The sequence below is a fragment of the Hyperoodon ampullatus genome (assembly GCF_949752795.1).
Source record: "Hyperoodon ampullatus genome assembly, chromosome: 5".
In the NCBI taxonomy this organism is placed as follows: domain Eukaryota; kingdom Metazoa; phylum Chordata; class Mammalia; order Artiodactyla; family Ziphiidae; genus Hyperoodon; species Hyperoodon ampullatus.
Genome location: NC_136918.1, coordinates 75338052 through 75354991, shown reverse-complemented (window position 1 = coordinate 75354991; position 16940 = coordinate 75338052). Strand labels below are relative to the sequence as shown.

Here is a 16940-nt window from a genome sequence, read left to right as displayed (position 1 = left end):
GATCAGTGGATCAGGATAGAAAGCCCAGAGATAAACCCACGCACATATGGCCAACTTATCTTTGATAAAGGAGGCAGGAATGTACAGTGGAGAAAGGACAGCCTCTTCAATAAGTGGTGCTGGGAAAACTGGACAGGGACATGTAAAAGTATGAGATTAGATCATTCCCTAACACCATACACAAAAATAAGCTCAAAATGGATTAAAGACCTAAATGTAAGGCCAGAAACTATCAAACTCTTAGAGGAAAACATAGGTAGAACACTCTATGACATAAATCACAGCAAGATCCTTTTGGACCCACCTCCTAGAGAAATGGAAATAAAAACAAAGATAAACAAATGGGACCTAATGAAACTTCAAAGCTTTTGCACAGCAAAGGAAACCATAAACAAGACCAAAAGACAACCCTCAGAATGGGAGAAAATATTTGCAAATGAAGCAACTGACAAAGGATTAATCTCCAAAATTTATAAACAGCTCATGCAGCTCAATAGCAAAAAAACAAACAACCCAATCCAAAAATGGGCAGAAGACTTAAATAGGCATTTCTCCAAAGAAGATATACAGACTGCCAACAAACACATGAAAGAATGCTCAACATCATTAATCATTAGAGAAATGCAAATCAAAACTACAATGAGATATCATCTCACACCAGTCAGAATGGCCATCAGCAAGAAATCTAGAAACAATAAATGCTGGAGAGGGTGTGGAGAAAAGGGAACACTCTTGCACTGCTGGTGGGAATGTGAATTGGTACAGCCACTATGGAGAACAGTATGGAGGTTCCTTAAAAAACTAAAAATAGAACTACCATATGACCCAGCAATCCCACTACTAGGCATATACCCTGAGAAAACCATAATTCAAAAAGAGACATGTACCAAAATGTTCATTGCAGCTCTATTCACAATAGCCCGGAGCTGGAAACAACCTAAGTGTCCATCATCGGATGAATGGATAAAGAAGATGTGGCACATATATACAATGGAATATTACTCAGCCATAAAAAGAAACGAAACTGAGCTATTTGTAATGAGGTGGATAGACCTAGAGTCTGTCATACAGAGTGAAGTAAGTCAGAAAGAGAAAGACAAATACCGTATGCTAACACATATATATGGAATTTAAAAAAAAAAAAATGCCATGAAGAACCTAGGGGTAAAACGGGAATAAAGACACAGACCTACTTGAGAATGGACTTGAGGATATGGGGAAGGGGAAGGGTAAGCTGTGACAAAGGGAAAGAGAGGCATGGACATATATACACTACCAAACGTAAGGTAGATAGATAGTGGGAAGCAGCCGCAGAGCACAGGGAGATCAGCTCGGTGCTTTGTGACCGCCTGGAGGGGTGGGATGGGGAGGGTGGGAGGGAGGGAGATGCATGAGGGAGGGGATGTGGGAACAGATGTATATGTATGACTGATTCACTTTGTTATAAAGCAGAAACTAATAAAAAAAAAAAAAAGTTAAAAAAAAAATAAATAAATACTTGCCTATTTCATGAAAAGGTAAGATTCAAACCTAAAAAAAAAAAAAAAAAAAAAAAAAAAAAGAATACACAGAAAAAGACAGGTTTCTTGAAAAATCTGAGGGTTAAGTTTAAGCCTATTTTTATTGTTATTGTTGGAAGAGTAATGAAGAATCTATTTTGGGGAACTGCTGGTATCACTTCAACTACAAATTTATTTTCAGAATGGAAGATTCAAAATTCAAAAGTGATGTCTCATTTTGTATTATGTTGACTTAAATCCCACGCTGAATATTTATTTTGTATTTTATTTGATGGAAATAAATCTCTGAGAGCTTAAGAATGTTTTTTTCAAGTCTATCTTGTATAACATGTTTTCTTCTCTTCATGTTTTGAACATAAAAATGTATTTTTAAGGAAAACACAGAGCAATGCTAGTAATAATAATAATAATAAATCTTTCCTTAAAATGTCCACCTCAAACCACCTTTCTTGTTGATTCTCATTTTATTTCCACCACACATACTTCTGGTTCCCATGTCAAAATACTCTTAAAAAATGAAAAAGTTATTTTTTGGAAGGATAGAGATATATTGATATTTTTGCAAGTAGTTTTGCTAATATCCTTTTTGTATTTCTAAAGAACCTCTTACTGGACCTACCCTTTGTGCAGGTTCATGGTTTTAGAGACATAGGCTATAGGTTATTTTGTGCAATTTTCTCACTCAGGTGCTACTAAAAAGCAGAAAAAATAGCAAAGAACATGTGGAGAAACAGCTACTTATTTTCAAGACACATTTATGGGTGAGAGGAGAACTTATGGCACACATCCACATCTCTGAACAAGGGAAAATAAAGACAGTTATACATACCTTTACTAAGCAATTTTTGTGTCCAGGTACAGAGCCATTTACATAGATTATATTGTGCTTTGTGTTTATTCTCCACACCTAAAGTGGAAATAAAATCAAACCTTAAGAGTTAAACATATGAGAATATACTTATATCAATACAAACAAAAGCTGAGGCTATAAGTAGCCTGTAAAGAAATAATCATGTTAGCACCTCAAAATACTGAATGAGAATAAGAATTTCAAATCCTATGGATGACTTGTACTGTAATACTACAACAGATATGTCTCATGTAAGTGGTAGAAAACTCTCATTTTAAGTATAAATGTGACTGAACGATCAAGACTACTTAGATATTTCAATATTCTTCTGGCACCATTAAGAATAACACATGAAAATTCAATTTTATTTTATTCTTAGTTAACATGAGCTTGCTGCAACTAGAAACTGGGAAGCTGCAACCTCTCTGGGTCTAATTTTTTTAAAAAGTGTGCTGAGATGGCCTTCAAACAGATCTTCACGTGGGAAAAACATTTACACAAATGAGAGAACAGTCAAGAAATGGTACTGAGAAAGTATTTGGGGGTAAAATCAAGTTTGACCCATACCTCATGGCTAAATGTTAAATACTAGGGAAACTGAAATCTCTCTCCTGTCACACATATGCATACATGAAAAGAAAATGCACAAAAACAGATACAAATAGTTGTCTATGGCAAATATAAATGTAACAGAAGAAGGAAAAAAAATCTTAAATTACATAAAATTTTAAAAACTTCTGCTGGTTAAAATTTATAAATAAAATATACCTAGAATAGAGAGTGAAAGAATATGTACCAAAATGTTACCAGTGGTTGTCTTTGGGGGTTGTTCTTTTGAATGGCCTATTTTCTTTTTTGTACTTTCTATACTTTTCATACATATAGACAGATTAGTTGTTTTAATAAAAATATAATTACATGGCACCTATTATGAACAACTCATTTTCACTTAGATATTACATATGTTCCTCAAGTTAGTAGAGAGTGAATGTAACTCCCCGCCCCTTTTAAATATATAATTATTTTACAAAAATGGATGTATACCACAATGCTTTTTTGGTACTCTATTTTCCTATTTTGATTGTCTCCTATTTTGTCTTCCTCCCTCCTCTTCCTCACTCACATCCATCCACACATTTGACATTTAATCGAAAGCAATATGATAACCATCTACTCTTCTTTGTGCATACATGGCATGGTGACATATATATGTAGGGAGTTTCTGTTTACTCCTTTATAAGAGTATTATACGTAATGCTCTGAATCTCTATTTTTTCATGCAACAACACTTTGTGGAAATCTTCCAGGTCAAATAGTAGACAATTAACTTTTTCTTTTTAATGAGTGCATTTTTCATGGCTTGCATGTTAAATGAACATATATGACAACTCCAACACACACACACACACACACACACACACACAGAGTTCACGTACCCCCCCACCCCTCAATAATTGTAAAACCTATTAGAACCACCATACGCAGACACATGTTAAATATGTATGCTGCTGTGTTTGCCTTTAGGCACTAATTTAACCACTCCTATAAAAAGCCACTCCAGAAACTTACTTTCAGTCCAAATGCTGTCCTCTCTATGTTCCCCAATTGTCCAGGCATTTTAGTTCCAGGCCAGACTCTGGCAATATCCTAAAGGAGAGAAACAAAAGTAGCACTTTTAAGCAGTACTCTCAATTTCAAACACTACCAATCAAACCAAAATGCAAATAAGATATGTCATTAAAATGTTTTATTTTTTCCTCCATTTTGCTAGCCCCCAGTAAAGAACTAAACATGGATTTAGTCACATTTACCCCTAGAGAATTCCCTTTCTAAATTAGATTAGAACAAAAAAATATAGACTAAGAACGTATTTAGGAGAAAAATTCAGTAACAAGAGAGCAGCAACTGAGCCAATAATGGCTGAGAAGGACATAAAAACATGTCACACCACCATTCAAAGAAAAAATGGACTGCATGGCCTGTTTTTACAAATCTTCTGTATTAACTGACTTGGACTCCATCCAGTCCGCAGCTGCTGGAATGGTCCTACTCTCCCACCCTGGCTTTTGATGTTACTATCCTTCTGCAGAGTGACTAAAGGAGAGAGTTAGTTACCACCGATAGTGAGAAACTTGGCTTCCATTATCAATATATTCACTTATCTGGTCAATCCTATAATTCACAGAAAATTATCTCAGAATAGCTAACTAATACTACTAAAAAACATAATTAGAACTCAACACTTGCACACAGTACATTTTAAATTTAGACTCTGGGTATACAGCCAACAACTATGTGTTCACAAGTTACTTGAGTTATTAGTCCACTCTAGTCCCCCAATTTAGTGAGGTTCTGTTACTCATTTGAAATAGTTATGTTCATTTCCTAATTATATTCCATTATGGATCCCCCCCATTTTTATTTTACTTTGAATTTGTAAAACATTAACATGGTTCCAAAGTAAAGAGTATTAACAAAAAGGTATATCTAGTTAAGTGCCACTCCTGCCACTCCTGAGCCCTTCCATACTCTTCCCACCCAAGAGTAAGAATCCCCCAGGCTCTTTATGGTACACCTCTGGGAGAGATATTCAGTAGGACTAAATTAGCAGTACAAATCTCCTTCTCTCCTTCCTATGCTCTTATTGTCTATTTCTCCATTTTTTCTCTATTACTTTCCCCTTCATCATTATATTGTCCTTGACAACTTTTCCCAACGGTGTCTTCTAAGGCAAAAACAAATCTGTGAAGAAACCAGTGAGGGCAGATGGCAGGGCATTCTGATCCCTGATCACTTACAGCTGGCTTCAGAGTGTAGGATGGGAGACAGAGATGGGACAGAAAGTAGGCAGACAAGTACTGAGACACTGGCCGTACACTGGCCAATGTACACTGGCCATAAGTACGTAGGATATAACCAAATGATTCAAGTCTGGCTCTGGAAAGTAAGGCCAGGACTCATAAATCTGTGACTTTTATTAGGACCCACCTGGAGTAAGATTCAAATAATGTGACTTGATCCCAAGGACAGACTAAAGCACCATATACACAAAAGCTGAATCTTTAGTACTAAAAAGAGCATCACTAAGTTACACTTACACCAGTTGAAATAGCTCCAGGCCTTCTGTGGGTTTTTGTTTGACCGTGAGTAGCTGGCTGGCCTTTAAATCCCCATCTTTTCATGACACCTTGGAAACCTTTACCAATACTGAACAAGATAAACATTAGAATTTACATAATGAACAGAGGATAAAATCCCCCCAAATGTATACTTTGATAGTACCTTAGAGTTTTTAGCTAAGTTCCTTATCCAAATAACTAGAAAAGGCCATACAAGCAAAACTACAAATGAACATGCCTTTATCTCTGTCCTGGTTTGCACCCCTTCCTGGAGTCTCATTCTACATAAAATGATTAGTTCAAGATTGTGAGACAACAGCAAGCTAAGCAGTTCTATCATCCTAATCCTGTGAAACAACACAGTAAAAGTGGGACATTTTATAAGTTCAAAGTACTTGTAAGCGATGCAGCAGGCCACCATTAAGACCCCCACCTCCTGTAAAGCAACTATACTCCAATAAAAATTAAAAACAAAAACAAAAACCTGAAGAAACCCACCTCCTGGTACACATGCCACTGTGTGATCAAGCACCTCCCCTTGAGTCTGTGTGGACCTAGCAACTCATCTCTTAAGGAATAAACTACGGCAGAAGAGATGAGATGTCACCTCTGACTCTTGGTTACAAAGACACTGGCTTCCATCTCTGCACTCTCGGTTCTGTTATGCAGCAAGGACCTCTCTAGCCAACAACTGTGGACCTGACGCTCGCCAGTGGTCATATTAATGAGCTTGTAGGCACTTCTTCCCAAGTTGAACCCTATGATGACCACAGCCTTGACTGTTGCCTAGGCTGCAGCTTCGTGAGAGACCCTGAGCCAGAGGCACCCAGTTAAGCTGTACTGGGAGTTATGACCACAGAAACTGTGAGGTAATAAATGTTTGTTGTTTTAGGCTGTTGTATTTTAGGGTAATGTGCTAGGCAGCAATATAGAATAGAACACAAAATAAAACAGTAATAATGCTCTAAATGCTGAACAAGTTTAGAAGATGGATCTTGGTTTCAAGGTTTGAATCAGAAGCCAATGGAGAAATAAAATCAGAGAAAAAATCTAATATTTCAAGTTTTAAACAAAACCATTCTATTTTCAAATTCTGCTAACTAGAGAAACATTATGCAGTGTAGGTAGAAACAACACTAAGGTTCAAGCAGTATTAGAGTTTATCTCTGTCAAATATATCAGGACAAATGATACAAGGAAAGGGCTAGAATGAATTGTAAGACTCTACCAGGCTTATTTTTATAGACTCTTAAGATGAACACTTCTTCCACCTTTCATTAGATAATATGTCAACATATTTTTCACGTTGTGTTCCCTTAATCTAATAAAGCTAGCTATTATTAAATAAATAGTGCCCAGTTCAGGACATTTACAAAAAGGACCAATCACAAAAGATTTTGAAAACTATGTTATTTCCACAGGACTTTGCTATGCATTTAACAAAGAATTATCAGAGAGTAATGGATTAAAGTAAGCCCACATGACTAAGATGGTTTGTTTTAGATAAATCAAGAAACCAGCATAAAAATAATATGAATATGTATAGAATATAACAGTCGAATAATATCATATCACATGTCAAAAGTTATTTGTATATGAATAATTTAAATGTAGCTTTTTTCACATTAATCAACTGAACACATCACTTACGGAGTACACTGACCAGCACACCTTGTTTTATTATGCTCTGCAGATACTGTGGTTTTTAGTTTGAAAGGTTTGTGGCAACCTTGTGTGATCAGATAATGATTAGCACTTTTCGGCCATGAAGTTTTTTGTTTTTGTTTTTTAATTGGAGTATAGTTGCTTTACAATGTTCTGTTAGTTTCTGCTGTATAGCAAAGTAAATCAGATATACATATATCCACTCTTTTTAAAATTTCCTTCCCATTTAGGTCACCACAGAGCATTGAGTAGAGTTCCCTGTGCTATACAGTAGGTTCTTATTAGTTATCTATTTTATATATAGTAGTGTATGTATGTCAGTCCTAATCTCCCAATTCATCCCACCCTACCCTTCCCCCCTTGGTAACCGCAAGTTTGTTTTCTACATCTGTGACTCTATTTCTACTTTGCAAACAAGTTCATCTGTACCATTTTTCTAGATTCCACATATAAGTGATATTATACGATATATGTCTTTCTCTTTCTGACTTACTTCACTCTGTATGACAATCTCTAGGTCCATCCATGTTGCTGAAAATGGCATTATGTTTCGTTCATTTTTAAGCCATGAAGTATTTTTAAATTAAGGCACATACATTGTTTTTTTAGATATAATGCTATTGTACAGGCTACAGTACAGTGTAAACATAACTTCTATACGCACTAGGTAACCAAAAGCTTGACTCGCTTTACTGCTGCTGTCTGGAACCAAACTGCAGTATCTCCGAGGCGTGCCTGTACATAATTGTTTTTTTTGCTTCCAAAACTCAAAATAATGCTTATGTTTGATCAAAGAGCTAAAACAGAAATTTAACATATATTCATTGAAAAGTCACTATAAACTTTGCAAGGTTAACATCTAAGAAGGGAAACTATGATAATCAAATATTTTACTGAAATTTTGCTTCAGAAACTTAACAAATATTTCTACTTAATGCTGTATTTTAGAATATATTGATATTTGAAAAACAAATGCTTTGCAATTTAAAAATAAAAAAGTACCTAAAGAGTCATTTGAACTTATGATATTGTTTGGCAAATAACATTAAAAAAATTTTTTTTTATAAATTTATTTATTTCATTTATTTGATTTTTGGCTGCACTGGGTCTTCGTTGCTGCAAGTGGGCTTTCTCCAGTTGTGGTGAGCGGGGGCTACTCTTCGTAGTGGTGTATAGGCTTCTCATTGTGGTGGTTTCTCTTGTTGCAGAGCATGGTCTCTAGGTGCGCAGGCTTCAGCTGTTCTACAGCGCAGGCTCAGCAGTTGTGGTGCATGGGCTTAGTTGCTCCACAGCATGTGGGATCTTCCCAGATCAGGGCTCGCACCCATGCCCCCTTCATTGGCAGGTGGATTCTTAACCACTGCACCACCAGGGAAGCCCTGGCAAGTAACACTTTAAAGAAAACAAGGGAACGGACTGGCAATGCCAAATCTAAAATGAGCATGTTTTCAAAATACGGCATTCTAACACTGGTCATTCTTGGTAGAAAGTTTGTTGGTAACTTCTGAGTTCTCAAACTGATTCATCTCCTGCTTAAAGAGAGAGCATGCATGTGTGCACCAGTAAAAAACACTCCAGGTAAATTACAGGAGATAATTTAGCTCATTTTACTAGCAAACGATTACAAAATCAAAGTGGTATCCTGAAAGTGCTAATTACTGTCAGCCAATTACAGACTGTTTTTCAATCTAGCTCTAGAACACATCATGTTGTTATACTGTGTACAACAGGAGCCTCTTCAATAAATAACCTTTAAACAAAAGGGTTAAGACACACACATGATGTGACAAATCACTGGCTGAATTGAGACTACGGAGAACAGAGCGCACCTGTTGCTCCACAGAGGGGGCACAGGTGTCTATTCTGTTGTTTCTCTCAGTTGTCACCCAACTGGAGAACAAAAATGAAACAAAAGCAAGATATGAATGAATCTACACTTAGCAAACCCATGCAGAGTTCAAACATAAGGTTTTCACAGGTCACATAAAATAATACCTTCACTTTACTAAATAGGATATAAAACACATAACATACTTTATCTCTCCCACCCCTTTTCTGCTGCAGTTTTTAATGACAGCAGAAAAAACCAAATAAAGGAAAATTCAAATCAGCTACGAACACAATGTTAGAAGTTCCAAATTCAGTGAAACATATCTGAAAATTAGGAAAACATAGAAAATTTATTTTATTTAGAGCATTCATACTTGCTAAAACCAAAACTCCATCAAAAAATCTCAGAGATGCAATTTAAATTTAGACTTTATTGCCCTTGTTTCTAGGTATATTTCCTTACTATACTTTAAGTTCATGAAGTGCAGGGATTGTGCAGCATCTAACCCTAGTGCCCTACCTAGAGAACTCAGACTAATTTTGTTACTGGCTATAACTGTCTTAGGAAGAGAGATGATTATTTCCTTTATTTTGTCCTGTAGTTTCCAAATGCTATATAATGGGCTTGTCTTTTATAAAAGTTTATGAAGATTATATTAAGAAAAGGCAAGGAGGGACTTAAAGGTTTGACTGTAAGAATCTTGCAGAAGAGAATGCATAATTGTTTCCAACTGCATTCTATAAATCTCTAGAGAATACTATGAATTTCATTTCCCTGTCACATTGACAAATGCCTAAATACCTACCAGCAGACACACAGGTTTTAATACAAACCCATCATGCATTTCCCCACTTTGTGGGAAACTGCCTTTGACTGCATGGTTCTGGATACACTTGTGTATACGCATAAAACAAAATGTCCATGAGGTGAGGAGTGCTCTCGAGTCCATCCATTCTGAGTCGTCAGGGAAATTCCTCCAAAATTCTCATCACTGAGTTTTGCCCTTGCCACTGAAGATCCCTGTAAATGCTGGGAGTCAATTTCTGCTCAACTCAGTGTTGTTGTCTAAACCTATTCCATCAGTGATATAAAACAGCTCCTGAGCACACAGGTAAGTCATGGTGGAATCTTCCAGTTGCTCTGTGTCCCATCACATACAGTTAAAAGCTGGCATGGAAGATCTGTATGGCTGTTACTCTCCAGGATGAATTTGTGACAGCATGACCTGAACTGCAGGTATTCTGTTTATGTATAAAAACTATAAAGCTCCCATCAATATCTGGGAACATTTTTATCAACAACTGACTGCTAAGATTGCACTGCTTACAGCTTTCTGACATCAAATCTAGCTCATTCAATAGTACGAAGAGCCAAATGTGCAGTGATTCCTTTGAGTCCTCTTACAGAGGGAGCATTTTCCAGCTGTTCTAAGTAAACCCAGAACACCATGTTTGCTGTCCTGAGTTCAGTCTGCTCTTCTCAAAGAAGAAAACTCAAAAACTCAAATAATTCTGCAATATCATGAAAAGACACAACAGTTTTCTGAGTATTACTTCTTCATTAATATAGAAAACAGTGAGTTATGCCACTTGGAAAACTGAGGGATTATTTTTTGGAAACAGATTTTTAGAATTGAAAGGAAACTTAGAACATGTGGAATCTAAAAAAGAAATGATACAAGTGAACATTTACAAAACAGAAACAGACTCACAGACCTAGAACACAAATTTATGGTTACCAGAGAGGAAAAGGGATGGGGGGGGATAAATTAGGGGTTTGGGATTAGCAGATACAAACTACAAAATATAAAATAAATAACCAACAAGGACCTACTGTATAGCTCAGGGAACTATATTCAATATCCTGTAATAAACCATAATGGAAAAGAACATGATAAAGGATATGTAATGTATAACTCAATCACTTTGCTGTACACCTGAAACTAACACGATACTGTAAATCAACTATACTTAAGAAAACAAAAACTCACATTAAAAAAAAAAAAAAAAGAAAGGAACCTTAGAAACCATTTACTCCCAAACCCTTATGTTAAAGATAATGAAATCTACATCCAGAGAGGTTAAGCCACTTGCCCAAGGTCAAATGTCTGGTAAATGAAAGTATCTGGTCATGCTTTTAATCCAGGTCATACTGCCTCTTGAGAAATAGAGTAAAGCAAAAATAAAGTAGCATATCAGAGAAGCATGGAGTTATTTCAAGGGCATCCTCATTCTAGATGTAGCAGGTATTATGTATTCTTAAAATTACCTAGAGTGTTTTGTAAAGCTACTACTTTGTTATACAACAGTCTAAAGTAAGAGGCAATAATTTGATGTATTAGAAAATACCACAATCTAATTCCTAATGACTTAATATTGTTAATTCATTTAAAAAGATATTTCCTTTAAAATTTTGAAACAAATGAAAAAACAGTAATATCACCAATAGCAATAGCAGCCAATACTCCTGAGCATTCACTATGTCCCAGATCGTGAGCTAAGAGCCTTCTATGCATTATCTCATTCAGTCTTTACAACATGGCTATGAGGTAGGTGCTGTAATTAGTCTCGTGTTAAACATGAGGCGACTGAGAGGTTAAGAAAGCTGTTTAGGTCACAGAGCTGCTGAGAAGCAGATCCATGCTTTCAGCCACTCCCTAGACCGCCTCTGATGAGACACTCACTTTGACTGACTGAAGAGGGATTATTTTTTACAGAGACTACTTCCCTCTATAGTTTACTCATTTTGAAAACTGTTTCACTAGTATACTTAAAAATTTACTGCTTTGAATAACTAGTAAATAAAGTAACTTATTAAAAATGAAATAAAATTGCAAATGTGCAGAGCTGGAGAGCAATTGTTCCCTGAAGGCAGCATCCACCTTGCTTTCCCTCCGAGTTCCCAGCAAACACCCACCAGTCAGGATAACAAGCTAGTGGGGAAGGCTTTGGACCATGTGCAGGCACCCTTCTCTGAACAGTGTGCAGGACTGCTCACACAGCCCAAAGAGTCTTTGCTTTGTTAAGAACTTACCTGGCTTTTTAATCACCTTAAGGCTCTGATGGACAATATTTCTGTACACATTTTGATATTTCAATGAAAGAACCCAAATTAACTCTCCCCAACTCCTTTCATTTTTACTACCACGGATAACATTATCAAAGTAAGCGCCTATTTTTCTATTTTGAGGCCAAAGGGTAATGAGAATTTAAAGGGCACTGTTAACTTCAAAAATAGTAAGATTACGCCAGAAATTGCTATTAAAGTAATATGACTGTGCCTGAAAATATATGTGTTGTTTTCATTAGCCCAGACTCGTAGACAGAGTTTTAGATTCTTTCACTCAGAAAGAAGTAGCTGAATGAGCTGTTTTCTGATTTCAATCTGGGATTCAAGAAATCACTTCAGGCTTGCCACTGTCATGAATTCAAAGTTCAGTAAGACAGCTGGCAGGAAAGTGCCCCCATGCTCACCGCTATGGATGTATCACCACCTGTGTCCTTCAAGTCCTTTGAGACAGGGACCTAACATTTTCTCCTAAACACTGCAGAATGCATTTTTAGAGTTTTATTTTTATCTTACTTTAATTCTTTTCTGATTTCGTTCCTTAAAAAAAGAAAAACTCTGCAAGTTAAAATAAGCACTGCTAGGATTCAACAGAAAACAATGGACTAAACATCCTATGTTGAGGGTAGAATCAACAGCCATACTTTATCTCACCCACTCTTTATATATTATCTAGAGAGGTTTCCTCCTCAAAACTGAGAAGGAAAGGGAAAACGTTAGGCCCCCAAACCCATCATCTATTAGAAGTTATGGTGGAATATAATTACAGAATAAGAATATAATCTTTAAAAGGGTCCGAGTACAGGAAGTGGGTAGTGGTGGTGGTGTGGGGAACACATCAATATATGTGCTACACTTTAAATTTTATTTAGAATAAATTACATAAAACTGACATATTTCAAAGACTGGGCCATATTTCCTATTTATAGCATAATGAAAACTGTGAAAAATTATTCTCCTAGGATGGTTTTATATATTAGATGTAAAGATCTTTCCCATATATCTAAATTTGTATACTCAGACCTTTTAGATGAAAAACTATTTCTGGTTTAAAAGTAAAACTTAAAAAGAACTCTAGTAAATATATATTCACCTCACACTCCAACACAACAATGGTAAATTTACTTATTTATATAGAAAATTATATCCACATTCAGCACAAGTAAATACAATGTATCTTTCAGTGTAAGCAGATTTCCCAATGCAATCATTAAAAGAGGAACATTTTAGGGGCTTCCCTGGTGGCGCAGTGGTTGAGAGTCCGCCTGCAGATGCAGGGGACGCGGGTTCGTGCCCCGGTCCGGGAGGATCCCACGTGCCGCGGAGCGGCTGGGCCCGTGAGCCATGGCCGCTGAGCCTGTGCGTCCGGAGCCTGCGCTCCGCAAGGGGAGAGGCCACAACAGTGAGAGGCCCGCGTAACGCAAAAAAAAAAAAAAAAAAGAGGAACATTTTAAAAATTTAAGGAAGCCTTCGAGAGGCTGCTACTGTTGGTTACTGGTCACTAAAAAGAAAATGTCTGCAGACAATTTTATTCTTGAAGTAGAAAGATTCTATTAACACTGTATTTTCTTAAATTAGTACTTTTCCATTTTAATTTTTCTTATTTAGTTAGTTATTTCTAAAGTATATTTAATCCAGCAATTAAAATTGAAGGTATAAGGTAAAAAACTTGAAATATAAGTATAGATTTAACCATTAAATATCACTATTACAACGTGAGAAAAATGAACAATTTCAATTAAGAAAAAAGTCTCAAACTAATCTCTAATGGAAAGGAGATGATGAAGCCAGTTACTAAGGAGACCAGTTTTCAGTTTCATGCTAACTAAAATGTGGGTAATACAAAGGCCTGCTTTAACTGACAATGTTATTTGAAACTGAATTAGACTTGCCTGCTTTAAAACAGATGTTCATATGTTATAATTTGAGTAGAGTTGAGAAAAGGCAGGCACTGGGACTCTGTGCTGGGTAAAGGAGCAGCAGGAAAAGAAGGTCCACCGGTGAGTTTCTGACTATTCTCCAGTCCAGTGATTCTCAGAGTGTGGCCCCTGGACTAGCAGCATCCACACAACCTGGGAACTTGTTAGAAATGCAAATTCTCAGGTACTACCCCAGATCTAATGAATCTGAAGATTGGTGGGGGAGTGGAGGTAGGGGAGATTGTGAAGCCCACTCAAGTGTGGGAAATGATGCTCCAGGCTGTGAACCCATGTCCCTCATCTGACCTAACCATGTCACTGCACCATTTTTTCTCTAGTGTTTGCACCTGCAACAGGATTAATAATAAAGACAATGGAGCCCAGAAGTTTCAAAATTTTGAAACAGGGGCTGAAAATGGAGGACAAGGTAGAAAATCTCTGGCTGTAAGTGAGCCATAGCAAGAGACTGCAAGAACTCAGAGCCTATGTCCAAAAGATAATGGTTCCATTTACAGTCAACAAGGAAAAAAAAACATTCTCACTGGCTGCGAGGGATAAAACTCCAAGCGGGGGGAACTGTCCAAAAAATGAGAAGCATCAGGGAAAGGATGTAGAAGAATTTAAAAAGGAAAAAGAAAAGCAAGCAAATTCATGTGTGCGTGCACATACACATGCACAGGAAAGTCAACAGCAAAGAGACAGCTTCCACCAGGACTGGGTGTAGCTGAGACCTAATAAGCCTGCACCCAGGAGGAATCCAAAACATCTCCACATGAGGACAGAGCTCTGTAAATTCGCAAGCACTTACAAGCATCCTGAGGCCATAATAACATGCCAGCTCCAAGAGCTGCAGCCATTGGCAACATTTAGTGAAAGGTCAAAGTCTGTTTCATTTTGATCTCAAGTAATACCCCGAAAAGGTACGCACACCAGAGTACAGTGCACATGCTACACAAAGTCAAACAGAAGACGGTACTGCAGCCCACACAACAATAAGGGTTTTCTCAAATGCAGATGACCCTTTTCCAGAGTTGAATGTCAACTACTCTAAATCCCAGGGTTAGTTACTCTCCCAGCTCTCATCAGCCATCTAGTCCTGAGGCTGGCACATGGCTGTACACACTCTTGTTTTCTAGGTACGTGATCTTAAAACACAAAACAAAACCAACACACTCTCCTTCCACTTTACACTCACAAGGAGAAGCCTGAAGTTTTAAAAATAGCTTTTAGGAAGCCAAGGAAACCCAACAGTAGCATATGAAATGAAAGCATCTAGTGAACACAGACACTGAAAGGCTAGGCTCCAACCCAAGCTAGTCACAAACACTGCCACAGAGCATCTGCTAACAAAGGAATCTGACTTTGCAGGGCTTCCTGAATATCTCATTTACCTTGTAAAATATGTAATGGAATGCACACATTATTAACTGTGTGTAAATTAACAAATTACCGTGAGGCATTTTATCATATGTAATAATTCAGGAATTTAAAAAGTAAAGCCATCTAATTCACAACACACACGTCTCCCCACTTACTCAAACCAAAGCTTTACAGCTCCAATATTTTGACTTCTTCACAAGGGCAGGCAGGACAAACGTTACCAAAAGACCAGTAATTTCAGACGCCCCAGCAAGTAGGAATGAGTTCGCAACAATCAGGAAGCAGAGAGAAAAAGAGGAAGGTTCACAGTCTCTTTAAAGAGGCCCCACTTTCCTCTACTCCACCGCCAACCTAGCCCACTCCACTTCTAAATAGCTAATCAAAAGTTAAGGCCCCTGGGCTTCCCTGGTGGCGCAGTGGTTGAGAATCTGCCTGCCAATGCAGGGGACACGGGTTCGAGCCCTGGTCTGGGAAGATCCCACATGCCGCGGAGCAACTAGGCCCATGAGCCACAACTACTGAGCCTGCGCATCTGGAGCCTGTGCTCCGCAACAAGAGAGGCAGCGATTGTGAGAGGCCCGTGCACCGCGATGAAGAGTGGCCCCCGCTTGCCGCAACTAGAGAAAGTCCTCGCACAGAAACGAAGACCCAACACAGCAATCAATCAATCAATCAATATAAATAAATAAATAAATATAAATAAATAAATAAAAATAAATAAATAAAAATAAATAAATATAAATAAATAAATAAATAAATAAATAAATGTATGTATGTTAAAAAGTTAAGGCCCCTAGGACCTGTGTGCAATGGCCCATATTTAAAAGTAGGCAGTAATAATGTGGAAGTGAAGAAATACCTGACCGCATTTAAGAAACTGATGCTGGATTTATCTGGTTTCCTTGGATATAAGAAACTGCTCTGTCTCAGTCACCATGATTCTAAGGTTAACCCAGAGCACCAGTGGGCCACTGTTCATTTTCAAAGGGTTCTCAGTCAGAATATTCCAAAAAGAAAACTGAGGCACATAAATCAGTGAAACTACCATCTATGTTGGTAGAACTAGAAACAAGAATGGACAAGAGCTGGGAAATTGCCTGGTGGTCCAGTGGTTAGGAATGGGCACTTTCACTGCTGTGGGCCGGGGTTTGATCTCTGGTTGGGGAACTAAGATCCTGCAAGCCACATAGACAAGAGCTGATATCTGGAGTTAAGCTTAGCCTAGATCACGTGGATTCTAACAACTGATACTGAACAATTTATTTCTAATTTTCTTAATTTTAATTTTTTTATTTTTGGCTGAGTTGGGTCTTCATTGCTGCATGCCGGCTTTCTCTAGTTGCAGCTAGTGGGGGCTACTCTTTTTTTTTTTTTTTTTTTTTTTTTGCGGTATGTGGGCCTCTCACTGTTGTGGCCTCTCCTGTTGTGGAGCACAGGCTCTGGACACGCAGGCTCAGCGGCCATGGCTCACGGGCCCAGCCGCTCCGCGGCATGTGGGATCTTCCCAGACCGGGGCACAAACCCGTGTCCCCTGCATCGGCAGGCGGATTCTCAACCACTGCGCCACCAGGGAAGCCCCTGGGGGCTACT

At 37.7% G+C, this 16940-nt stretch overlaps 1 protein-coding gene across 1 annotated transcript in view; it reads right to left on the bottom strand.

Annotated features, from left to right (window-relative positions):
* The window catches only part of MRPL3 (mitochondrial ribosomal protein L3), a gene marked incomplete at its 5' end in the record, with an annotated part of 48912 nt that overhangs the window by 16349 nt on the left and 15623 nt on the right, over positions 1–16940 (bottom strand). Inside the window, 3 exons of the mRNA XM_079705251.1 lie at positions 2350–2427; positions 3940–4017; positions 5469–5577. Of these exons, the coding sequence (XP_079561377.1) occupies positions 2350–2427; positions 3940–4017; positions 5469–5577 (265 nt within the window). The remainder of the gene's footprint in view (positions 1–2349; positions 2428–3939; positions 4018–5468; positions 5578–16940) is intronic.